This window comes from Euwallacea fornicatus, chromosome 2 (assembly GCF_040115645.1).
Source record: "Euwallacea fornicatus isolate EFF26 chromosome 2, ASM4011564v1, whole genome shotgun sequence".
Classification (NCBI taxonomy): Eukaryota; Metazoa; Arthropoda; class Insecta; order Coleoptera; family Curculionidae; genus Euwallacea; species Euwallacea fornicatus.
In genome coordinates this window covers 4,532,038-4,544,536 of record NC_089542.1, presented here as the reverse complement: position 1 = coordinate 4,544,536, position 12,499 = coordinate 4,532,038, and the positions used below count along the sequence as shown (strand labels likewise).

At 37.2% G+C, this 12,499-nt stretch overlaps 2 protein-coding genes across 2 annotated transcripts; one reads left to right on the top strand and one right to left on the bottom strand.

The window, feature by feature from the left end:
- Window positions 1-4,915: 4,915 nt before the first annotated feature.
- LOC136346968 (uncharacterized) lies at window positions 4,916-6,533 on the top strand. The gene is made up of 7 exons (XM_066296559.1): window positions 4,916-5,066; window positions 5,119-5,189; window positions 5,239-5,325; window positions 5,379-5,862; window positions 5,932-5,999; window positions 6,048-6,222; window positions 6,275-6,533. Exons 1-7 carry the CDS (start codon window positions 5,024-5,026, stop codon window positions 6,445-6,447), a joined length of 1,101 nt encoding a protein of 366 aa, XP_066152656.1. The 5' UTR covers window positions 4,916-5,023; the 3' UTR covers window positions 6,448-6,533.
- Window positions 6,534-8,501: 1,968 nt separating this feature from the next.
- LOC136349038 (uncharacterized) lies at window positions 8,502-12,331 on the bottom strand. Its single transcript, XM_066300313.1, has 7 exons — window positions 12,060-12,331; window positions 11,017-11,148; window positions 10,676-10,957; window positions 10,404-10,616; window positions 10,198-10,354; window positions 8,692-8,852; window positions 8,502-8,635 (listed from the first exon to the last, which is right to left on the bottom strand). Exons 1-7 carry the CDS (start codon window positions 12,163-12,165, stop codon window positions 8,502-8,504), a joined length of 1,185 nt encoding a protein of 394 aa, XP_066156410.1. The 5' UTR covers window positions 12,166-12,331.
- Window positions 12,332-12,499: the final 168 nt, after the last annotated feature.

The following is a 12,499-nucleotide window of genomic DNA, read 5'->3' as shown; positions in this document are numbered from 1 at the left end:
CGGAACGTCCTTCCTAAGAGTTCGGGATGTCCGTGGGATGATCCGGATAGAGAATTATATTCAATTCAAATTTAAATTTTTCAAAAATTTCTAGATACTCAAAAAATGCGTATGACGCCGGTAATTTATATTTAGAGTTCCGTTGGAGCGTCTAAATGATTTGGAATGGCGGATCAAGATCACTACAAACCAGCGGCGTACCTAGCAACTTCTGAAAGGGAGATTAAACCGGCTCAATTTTTGTAATATTTTTGAAAAACTCTTAGAGATTGTAAAATTCGACACTAATCTCTATATGAGTGTCCAATGATGGTTCTCCTAGAGGGTTTAAAATTGCGAATTAATTACACTAAAAATCAGAGGCGCTCTTAGACAAGCCTGAGAGAGCGTATGTTTCGAAAATGTTTTAAAAATTACTAGAGACCTGGAAATTGGATGTACGCCATGATCATGAGATTTTCTTGGGAGATTGGAAATTGCACACCAGCTGCGTTAAAAATCAGGGTCGCACTGAGGAAGATCTGAAAAGGGTTAAATTCATCGAAAAAAATTAATTTTTCTAATTTGCCAATGAAAATTCTTACAGGCCTAAGATGCGAGGTACGTTACTGATTTCTACACAGAACCCACTGATTTTCGTGTAAAATTCCAATGAATGTCAATCTAAAAAAAAGTAAAGTCGCCAGTTGAAGTTTTGACATAGGAAAAAATTTAAAAAAAGGAAAATAAGTAAGAGCAATTTTTTTTTTTTTAATGCAAATTGGATTAGTTCAGATGTGACAGCTATTGCTTTTCTTATACAGTCTCGGATGCAACGAGAACGAATACCTTTGGATGCATTAAATCCCCGATTCCAGCCTTAGGGCGCTATTGCTTCAACGTTTGTTTGCGGCTTGTAAACAATCGTGCGCAACACCAATTTGCAGTCCCTTACAAGGTTCCCTAATAAGAGCCTCGTAAAGCGATATAACGTTATTAAAGGGCCGCCATAAAACTTCCCTTTATAGGTAAAAAATAAGCAGCCCGAAGCGGTTTATCACCTTTATAAATCAAATCTGCCCGACTTCGTTTCCGGGGGATTTGGGGCCGGTATCTGTTCCTGCTATATACGCTCTCTACACCCCATTTCTGCCGAAATACTTCCAATTTTCGGTAACTACTGAGCTGTTATGTTTTCGACATTGCTTTTATTCCCTTTTAACTAGCTGAGGTTTTTTTCTTCAATATTAAATTGAATGAAAGAAAGGAGGGAATTAGGGACATGCAGAGTCCCTTCAACCTTGGCAAGGGTGCCCTAGTATAACACAAATTTCAACTTTTATTTGTTGTCTAAACATTTTGATTGTTTCTTTTCAGAATATTCGAATTATTTTCTTATTCTTAAGTTTTTTAAAATTCTTTTTTGTCAAACCCACAAAATAAAGAGTTAACAAAAGTCTATATATAAAAAAAAAACAGGCAGTTTGCAAGACAAAAAATTCTCAATTCATTTTGTGTCCTTTTCATAGATATTCACGTTCTGTTCATGTTTTATATATTTTTTATATTTAAAATATTCATCTCCACTGAAATTGACGTACTTAATGCTTATTTAAACGGTTCAGCATCCAGATTTCTACGACTTTCCCCAACATCTGCCAAAAGCTAATCAACATTTTCCTACTTTCCCTTCCTGGAAATTTCAACTTTTTCCACAGATAATCTGTTTTTTCCGGTTCTTTGCACAGAGGGGAAAGTGACACTATTATAAAACGTGTAAAGGCAGAATTCCGGCAGTTGGAAAGCGAGAAAAACTCATGTGCATTTTTGCAGAAAACTATGGAAACTTCAAGGGTTGAAAAGTGAAGTAGACCCATCTTAAAAACCTCACTCAATTTTAATTCATAAGTTGGGAATTTTTGTTACAAAGTTGTTAATGAAAGGTGGGAGGGAATTACGAGGTTCAAGGGCTCCATTAGGAAATAGAGTGCATATTCAATACAACAGCATCAATTTCATTGGAGACATAAATCTAGACGTAAATAACTATCCCAAATCCACAATAATCATATCAGAGACAAACGTGTCTCTCACGAAATAACCGATCGCTTTCCATCTAAGGGAGAGATCTCACATTTATCATTTCGGGGAGTAGGTATTTTATTTCCAGGCTAATGAGCAAGATTTATATGGAAAAGAGAGAGGCGTCTTACAAATCGAACAATGTTCCTCGGAAGCCGTTTCCGTTCTTTACCATATACGGGGGGGAATCCTTTTAAGCAAATCGAATCCTTTTGGCCTAATCTGGCTCGGCTCCCGTTGCGGTGTAAACGGTCGTGCAAGGCTTAAATATGCTTATTTCGGGTGAGAAAATTTTCGATTTGGCTTTACATATGAGCTGAAAGTGAGGTTTCGTCTTCTGGACACAATGGCGAAAGCGCACTGAGATTGTAGGTTTGAAAGATTTTAAATCCTGGGAACTTTTACGGGAAAGCAGTGACTAAGAAGTTTTGAAAATCACTGGTTTCCAGTAGATTCGATCTAGATCTATAGACTATATGGTAAAGACGGATTTAATTTGGATTTAATCTTGGATTGCATGATTGAAAAGAGTGGCTCTCAACACGAACTCAATTTGAAAAGTTCGATTAAAAATAATTCTCGATAATGGCGAATACGCATCATAAATGTCTTTTCTTTCATTTGATGCAATATTCGATACTAGAACTGTTCTCTTAGACACTCGTTCTGTATACTCATCTCTTTGCAGATCTTTCAAAGTTTCAGGTCTCCCCAATTTCGCACCTACAATTACCCAACAACTAATCGAACATATCTCCACTTCCATGAACTAAACAAGCAAAATTTCCGCGAATTTCCTTAAATCAATAACTTTAAACAGAGAAGAGGGTTTGTCACGCGTTATTTGTTTTACTCCATTAAAGGAACTTCCACCAGTCCATCCATCATCGGCAGAAGGATCGGATTAGGGTTCGTTCAATTCCGAACAACTTTATTTGGATGCGATAAAGAAAGACTGATTATCAATTATACCTCTGATATCTTTTTGTTTTTATTTTTGTTTTCAAGCAATGTAGCATAACAGGTACATTACGCGCATTCGCCATTCAAACAAGAACTGTTACGCCTTTACCGTAAACTTCCGAATTTTCTGTACGAAAATGTTCTTAAATCGATGTTTTGTCGATACGCATTAAACGCATCAACTCTGGAACTAATGCTTATTTAGCATGAGATCTCCAGAATTTTCGTTATAAAAATATCTTTAAATTAACTAACAGATATGTAAAAGGCGCATTCGCCATCAAGTCCAAAAATTACCTCCTTCACCATGGAGTCCAGGTTTTTCACAAAAGATTGAGTTTAAATCGACTTTTCAAGGAAGCATTAACTATTGTTTCTGCGTTAATAGATCATAAGCTACCGTGCTTTCACCATTTGATGCAGATGTTAATTTTTTTATGGAAAGATGATAATTTAAATTGGCTTTTTCCAACAGGCTTCTGGCCCTCTATCACAACATGTATCAGCATGAGCGACATGTCCGAAATTCGGGGTCCAAATATTTGTTTTAAGCCTGGTGCTTTTTAATCGTAATGCTCGTATCGGGGCCGGATTTGGGGGTCGAATGCGCACCTACAATGGGCCCAACCGCGGGATAATTTGTGTGTTAGAGAGCCGATACGTGAGCCTGCATTTTAAACACGTATTAATTTCAAAGATAACATCTTGAAATAGAGTCCCTGGGAATATGCGATTTTTCCACTTGTGCTGCTATTTTGATAACGTACGTGTTAAATGTTCCGTCGTTTAGGGGGATTCATTTATTCTCGAACGCTCTGTTGATCTTCTTTGAGGGTTAAGTGGAGATAATCATCCAACTAATTACGTAAAAGCCCAGAAGTCTCATGCATAAAACCTTGCAGCCACCATTTTGTCGAGATCACTTGTATTATCTTTTCATCCGTTAATAAAGTAAAAGGAAGTAAGTTGTTTTATTTTGTGGTCCTCTTACTTTTTTTGAGATGCTTGCAGGATTTTGAGTCAACAAAATCATTCACAATGAATAGGAGAAACTTACTTCAGAAACGAGGAAAGAAGATTGTTGTGGTAAAGTCGAGCTGAGAATGTCCGATATTTTCATTGGCAAAATATTTTTAAATCGACGATTGAAAGATGGATCTTTAGCGCATTCGCCACCAAATCAAGATTTACCTGGCCCTCACCACTAAATACAAATTGATTTGTTTCGGTTTTTGATCAACTGTAAATTTTATAGATATTTTCTTTGGAATTTATTGGGTCAAATTTCTGGTTTCTAATATCAAAGACCTTTAAACTAAATCATCTATTAATGACCGACTTAAAGTATTATTCTAGACCGCTGCCAATACCTTGAGCTCTATAAATTTAGAGCTAATTTCTGGCCAAAGTTCGACACAACACCTCTAATAACTTGTTAATAGATGTCGTTATAGAGTCGCTACCATAAAGTTAACGAGAAAACTTTGGCAGAGTGATTGTGGCACTGTAAAAGTGTGATTTAGGGTTTTCGATCAATTTTAGCTATGTTTGAGGTCAATAATTGGTAGACGTTATTTCCAAGGTAATGACGATCGAAGTTGAAAGACTGATATTGGACTTCTTGCAATACCTGTTAAATATACAGACTGTCGTGTTTAGGAAAATTTAACTCGGGACAATTCAATAAGCGCTGAGATTTAGAACTGAAATGTTGAACACTTTCACAAAAACTTGAATATCTTGAAAACCGTGGGAGATAGATACATAATATTTCTCAACGTTTGAGTATCGTAAACGCAGTATCTTCGGTATTTTATTTATCAAAATCACCGAAAAAGGCTTTGAAAAAAGGTACCACTGATACTGCTTAAACGGTACCAAGTATCACTTTTATTGTAGCGAATTCTTTACATTTTTAAATAAAAAATTTGCCCATTTTCATCTTGACACTGTTCGTTGGCGTCGTTTCATATGTGCCTGCACCAACAAGCTCCTAACCATGTCTTTTCCGACTTCATCCAGATTTCCTAAGTATGAAATATGTGAGTAAATGTTTGAAGCCCAATTTAGGAGTAACAACATGGATTCTTTCAGACTCTCCTTCTCCGACTTCATACAATGTTCTCATGAACGCCCCGAACCAGAAGTACCCAATTTCATGGGCGGTAAGTGGATATCATTATTGGCACCACAAGTTTTACGGAATATTTGCAGAGCTCCTCTCGATACCTTACTGGTTCCAAATGCGACGTTTCCTGCTGCAGATTTCGGTGCACGAAATGTTGGAATAGGGACCGGCAAGTAAGAACCAGGAACCACAAAGTCTGATGGGACATAAATTCCAGTGTATATAGGGACAGACCAAAAGGCACTCCTTAGGGCCTTACTACCACTGCCAGGAGTCTAAACCCCGACCAAGTCTTTCTACTAACAAAGAGAATCTGGAGAGCCCTCAAAAAAGTCAAATTCCAATAAAAAGAACTCAGAAAGCCCCAAAGCCAAAAGTTCTCAATACTTCGCACTCAAACGAAGCCTTCAATCGCCATGCCTTGATGAGAAAATCCGTTAAACCAATAAAGAGGGTGACTAAGGGCTCTGAAAGCTTCAGCGAAGATTCTCTGGAAGAGGTCAAGGCGAAAAGGTTGTTTGCAGGTTATGCAATGTTGCCGAAAGTTTATGAGAAAGAAGTAGACGTGACAACGTCCAAGGAGGTCGATAGCAAGGAGGACAACCTCAATGTTAACACGGCCTTCTCGCCAATTAGGAGGAAGGAAAGGAAGTTGCTCACTGAGCTTTCGGGCGACTCCATGAGGTACTATCAACTCACCGGTGGTGAAGGTAAAGAGGGCTTGTCCTTGTCAAACGGGGACTGTCGCATTTTACTCTTAATCAATGAGGAATTCATAGATGACGAGATTGATTCTTATATCAAGGGAGAAGGAGCGAAGGTGGTGGACAACACAGAGCTTTTAGAGGTTATTAAGAGGAGGAGGTAAGATTATATTTAATACGAAGTTTTGTAGATGACAAGCAGTTTAGTACGTATGCTACTAGCTATGGAGTGCGAAGGGATAACTGAGAAGAATAGAAGAAAGGGTAATACAGGATTCAAAATTCGTGGAAAAAGAAGAATGAACAACAAGGGCGTTAATAGAAACTTGGAGGGGTTAATCAGAGCTGCAATCGGTGGATTAAAAGGTAACGGAGCTCTCAACTGTTATTATTAATTTCCCTCAGTAATTCGTTTAAGGGGAGTTTCTGAAGAATATCTATGAGACCACAAGTCTTAAAGTCGACCAAACGCTCTTGGATTTGAAGTTGTTAGTGCTGAAGGCCAATGAGGACATTGAAAATGCTTGCGAACGCACCTCGTTGAGTTTAGTTTCCCGATTGAAGGAGTTCGATCAAAAACGCCTATTTTAAGTGTTTTCAGAGAAAATAGTTTTATGCCTGTCCAGATTTATTGCCGCTTTTGTGCAGTAATTATTAAATGTATTTCAAGCTAAAAATTATTTTTCTTCATCTTCAATGCAGTCTCAGATAGTTTTTGAGATATTGAATTTTAGATGGAATGAACCTATGTAGGTGTTTGAATGAGTGTTTGTTGCGTCTACTGAGAAATAGCTATAATTTCTATATGGTAACTCAATAACGGTTTCTAAGGTTGTTGAAGGGTCTGAAAATAGTTTTTCGTCCCACCTCTGAAAACTCACTATTGTCTGTTTGAACGATGTATATCGTTTTACATCTCAATTTCTCTTTTTGCGTTTCTTGAAAACCATTTTATTAAAATTTCTTGAACAGGCCACTTTCCAAATTAAAAGGTGTTCAGATTCTACATATTTTAAGCCACATTTTCCCCATTAGTGCTCCTATACCTACCGGCTACAGATTTCAAGATATTTGAGTTTTTGTAGAAGAATTTTTAGGATTTCAATTCTAAATTTCGGCATTTCATAAGCAGTCCCTAAATTCCTTAAATAGCACACTCTGTGTTTAAGGGGATATACGAAGACATCTGCGGCAGATAATATTGAGAAAAACATCGGTATATTCGAATCTGAATTGGAATTTTGCATTTCGCTGCAGATCAGGACTGCAGTCTTGGCCCCAATTTTGCAACGTTTGCGTTGAGCTTGTTTATGGACATTTCGCAACTAGAGAGATATCGAATTCCGGGCAGTATTAAGGGCCGAATATTTATCATCCGAACTGCGGCTGCTGGGCCACCGGAGCCCTAAACCCTGAAATATCCGAATTACCGTTCCGGGCAAACAAACATCGAGGGGTTTTGTTTAGGAGAGTGGCTCTGAAAGTTTAAAATACGTAATTTCCCACTTCCACTGTGGAAAATATTAAGGGATCGTTTGCCGGCTTGAGACACCTGGGCTTCTTTGCTAAGTAATTTGCAAAACGACTGCTCGGAGCAAACCGGGAACTAAACTCCCATTATAACGACTATTTACTGTAAGTTGAATACAATTATCCTGAGTTCAGTCGTAAAGTTTATTTCGGTAAAGAGAGGAGGCTCTTTTTGAAATTGGAGGCTCTATCTAAGGGGAGACATTAAGCGAAAGGTTGCTCAATACTTTACCAGTTATTCAGATACTCAATTGGGATTGTCTCTTGCCATACTTTAAGACTAAAAAAAGTAGACATGATTTTCCCGACAATCTGGTGAAGGGGATATGCCACAACTTGAATTTTTCTTTCAAAATACAGCACCAAACTGCAATATTAAGTATTTAACGTAACTAAAACATATAACTAATCTTCAATCAACAGTTTTACATAGCCACAACGTGAGAAATAGAATTTTGACTTATATTTTAAAATATAGATAAACGAAACTTCTCGCCAATATGGTGAAGGAGTTCTCCCTCCGCAAGACTCGTACATTTAATACTTACGTTGAAAAATCCACGGTCCATTCCATTCCAACGACTATTTACCGTAAGTTGAACACAATTATCCTGGGTTGGGTCGTAAAGTTTATTTCGGTAAAGAAAGGGGACTCTTTGAAATTGGAGGCTCGTTTTAAAGGAAAGCGTTAAGAAACACGTTGCTCTTCCAGTTGCCCAAACATTCAACTGGCTCAAAAAAAAAAAAACAAAAAAAATAGTTCGACGTCTTGAGATCAATTCGGCCAACTTTTTCTCCACGTTTACTCTTACTCTCCTTGCTAAAAAGGCGTCAACAGTTTACTCGATCACAGGGACAAACTCAGAATAAAAACCTTTACAAATTCGTTACATGATGTATCTGCCTTGAGGCAACTTATACGCGAATTCCGTCAGATCATAAATTTCGCGTCTGCAAGACAGAAATAGACCGCTCAAAGTTTTGAAATATGACCTTCTCGCTCGCTCTGAGAAAGATATCTATTAACTTATCCAGTTTCAATTTAAACTTTTCCAGGTATATATGAAAAGACGATTTCAGTTCCAAAACATTTTATTCGCTTATAAGAAACGCAATCAACTGACATTGTCCGGGCACCCACTGTTGAATATCTGGTAAGTGATCGCAAAATAGAAGTTGCCATTCATAGGAACATCGGTAAGGGTTTCCATTGATTTGAAGTTGACGAAGAAGGGCCCTGGCACAAGACCTGGAATAGAACCTTTCAACTATTAACAAAACTCCAAACAAGACCTTCGAACGTACTATAAAAAGAAGAGGTAGTCTCGCAGACCTCTGACATAGGCTCGGTAGTAGTACTAAGATCGCTGTCGGTATAGTACTCTGGAACATGAAGGTAATCCCCGCAGTTATGTGGTGAGACACCGACTGATGATGGTAACAACTTAATTTCAGATGGAATGAACCTGCATAAGGTTTACGAGGTCACTATCGATTTTGCTTTACAAAACACTCTGTATTTTAAATAACTATTTAATTCTACTGAATAATAGCCACGATTTCGCTATTAAACCTTCAATAGCTATATCTACCATTTTCTCTAACAATAATTTATTATTTATACAAGGTGTCTCAGAATAGAGTGTCTATTATTGAACAAAAATATGACCAAAATACTAAACAAAAAATTTCTTTTGGAACCCCATATTTTAAGAACCACGCTGATACAGACCCATATTCATATGAAATTTTTGTCTTATAATTAATCTGGGATTCACTCTTTAAAGTTTGTCCAAGTACTTAATAAGCACCTAGTATGTTTATATTAAAGTTTTCGACATATTTTAGAACCTAAAATACGCGGTTGAATTTATGGCGCTATGTTCAGAGACACTTTGTATAATTATTCCTCTAATAACTTTGAGTATCGCAACATTTTCCATCCATTCTTTCAAGCCACTAAAATCACACCTCCCTTCCTATGATTTCTTGATCTTCACTTGAAGTTTTAACAAAGCGTGCTTCACTCTATATCGTTTGAGCTGTAGCACATGTTTTCAAACCAAAGCGCAAATTTTCAACTTAAATATGTCCCAATTGACAAAAACAACGTTATCTAAATGATCGCCTCTATGGCCCCTTAATTTCCAATCTATTACTAGTGCTTCTACAGTATAAATTTAGTCTCAAAAAGGCGTATTTTTCCCTATATTTCCTGTAAATTTGAGCCCTGTAACATCACTCTAAAGCGAAATAGAAATTGCCTATTTAACGACATATAAATACACCAAATACAACCTTCTGGTTGCAGCACTCAATATTCTTTTTTTCCCCAAAGAGCGCCCTGAATATTTTTTTAATTCCACTAATCGTAAGTATCAATTTAAGTTAGATGTATATGTGGACCTATTTCAAAGATTTTTTGAGATATTTACGGCTCTATGCATACTGCTCTTGCATGGACGAAAAGTAGAAATCTCAAACTTTCCCCTTAAGAAGTCCGTTTGTTAATATACGAACTTCCACATTTTTAACTATTTTTCAATGATCCTGTTCGATAAGTATGCTTTATTACTATAGATGATATGACTATCTCTAAGAGTTTCCCAGAGATTTGAAGATCTCCAGGAGTACGCTTTCAAAGCCTTTTAAGTAAACCGAAAAACAAGTTTTTGTTCCAGCACACCCTATCCTTATAGAGCACCGTATATATTATTTGATTTCCTAATTCCTACTCAATCACAACCTTAATTTCTCGTCAATCTCATTTATACTCACCTAAAGAGAAGCAGCCCCTTTAACAATACTCACTTGATACAGGATTTACTGCTAGGTCTTCTAAAGGCAATAGTATAATGTGCCCCAAAAGGGTAGCCGGTGAGGGTATTGTCAGAGTCTGCGTTGCTCAAGGCAAACGACCAGAACTCTCCAGTTTGCTCTGTGAAATATTGAACAGCTCCGTGGGGAGCTGCGGGAAAATTGTTACCACCTTTAAGGTAGGAGACTTATCTACGCACCCAAAGCATAGAAATCATTGTTGATATTTTCAACGTCCCCATATTTAAATATATCGAATTTGTGCCTCTTTAAAGGGCACTCGAGTTGTGTAAACTTGATCTTCCATTTGGGGCTTGGAAGCTTATCACTAGAGGGATCTAGTCTGTTTGCCAGATTTATCTCGATCGTTACGGCGGATATGGAGTCTGAAGTTTGATTCACATGAACAAACACTAAAAAGACATTATAAAACTTTTAAGAAATCAGATGGTTTTATAAAAAAATGTAATACAGTGTTGCTTAGTGCTGTTGCCACAGACGACAGGCAGTCCATATGGCTTAGGATTGATATGGAGTGAGTCATTTACGCAAGTAAGGACGTTCTTATTGAGAGTTGAGCTATGAAAGCTTATAGTAGGAGCTAATATTAACTCCTCAAAATCCAGCCTAACTTGACACACATTTTTATTGCGCAGTTTGATCGTGTATTGGCAGGTTGTGGTGGTGGGATTGAGGCTTCCTGAGCTAAAATATGCCTGCTTTTTGTCTGAGGTTGCCCCACACTTGGTCGGCACTGAAACACAAAAGGCCTGTGGCTTGAGAGGTGGTTTTTGACGAATGAAGAGAACTTACAGGAGCAGCACGTAAAGAAAGGACCACATGACTTTTTGGTGATGGTGCCTCCTGCTATCAAGCATTTGGCTTTTTCCATGCATATGCCGGAGACGTCACCGATCGAGCAATGAGTGAGTTTGTCTCTTATTGCTACAAGAAAAAAGGAAAGACCTCAGCGAATTTTGGAGACCAAGAATATATAAAAAAAAGCTCTGAAGAAAATGTTTAAAATAGTTTTTAGTGTTTAATTAATGTGGTGATTTAAGTGTTAATATAGCAAAGTTTTGGCTAATTTTATTAAGAAAAGCAGCGGCGCGCGTGGCTCTTCTTCCGAGATAACCATTTTTCCTTATATAATTTGTTAAATTGTATTATTGCTTCGATGATTAATAATGGCATGACCGCCTTCCACGCCCCGGACTTCTACTAAACATTTCATAACACACTGTTTCTCTTCCCGCCCTTAACTATAAAAGTGTGACGCGTATCCATACGTCCTACATTCATTTTATTATAATTCAACCCAGTTATTTCGGAACGCCAGCGAGCACCCCCTATTTGTGTTGGAATACATTGAGCTTCCTATGCTTCTGGAACATTAAATTTTTCCATGTGTTAACTTACAAATCGAAAATTTTAATAAAAAATGTGGAAAATATGAAAGTGCAGACAAGTTTCTTGACATTGAGGTGAGGGTAAAATTCGCTGAACATTGTCCATTTACGGAGAAATGCGATACTAAATTGCTTTATTGAGCGTGCAAGAACCCAGCAAAATGTATTTAATGACCACACAGGAGCAACAACTGATTTTTCTGAAAAAAATTTGGAAAAACACGTTAATGCCACAAATTAAGCTATTCTGGCAAAATATCACATGAAATTATAAAATTAAGTAATTAATGTACCTAAAACATATAACTAACTATAAAGTAATAGAACTTTATAAACCCGTAGTTAAAGAAATTCTATTTTGACTTAAATGAAAAAAATAAGTAAAGGAATCTTTCGGATAATATGGTAAAGGATATTTCCTCTTGAAGGCTGCTATCTAATACTTACGTTGAAAATTCCACAATAACGCAAACGGATCTTCCACATCGGTCAAGTCAAAAAACCCCCCCTGAACCAGCCCCACAAAGACCCCAAAGTACAGTAACCCGTACATACTGCCCTAAACTGACATCATTTCCATTAATAAAGCAATAAAATAATTCTTACTGAAACAATTAACACCTAACTGGAAGATGTTAATAACGCACTAACACCCAAACTATTCCCCCAAGAAGCATTGGCCATACATTTATGCCTTTTACTTTGTTTGTTTAACTGAATATCGGTTCCTGTTCTCGGGCTTTTAGGCAAATTAGACTGAAACCCAATGGGCATATTAACAGTTATTTAACACGACAGGATGTTCGATCTTTAAGTCTAAAACCAATGTTTGTTTATGTTTATTTGTCTTCATGCTGTAAGTGACAGAATTGGCCCTTAACTGTCAC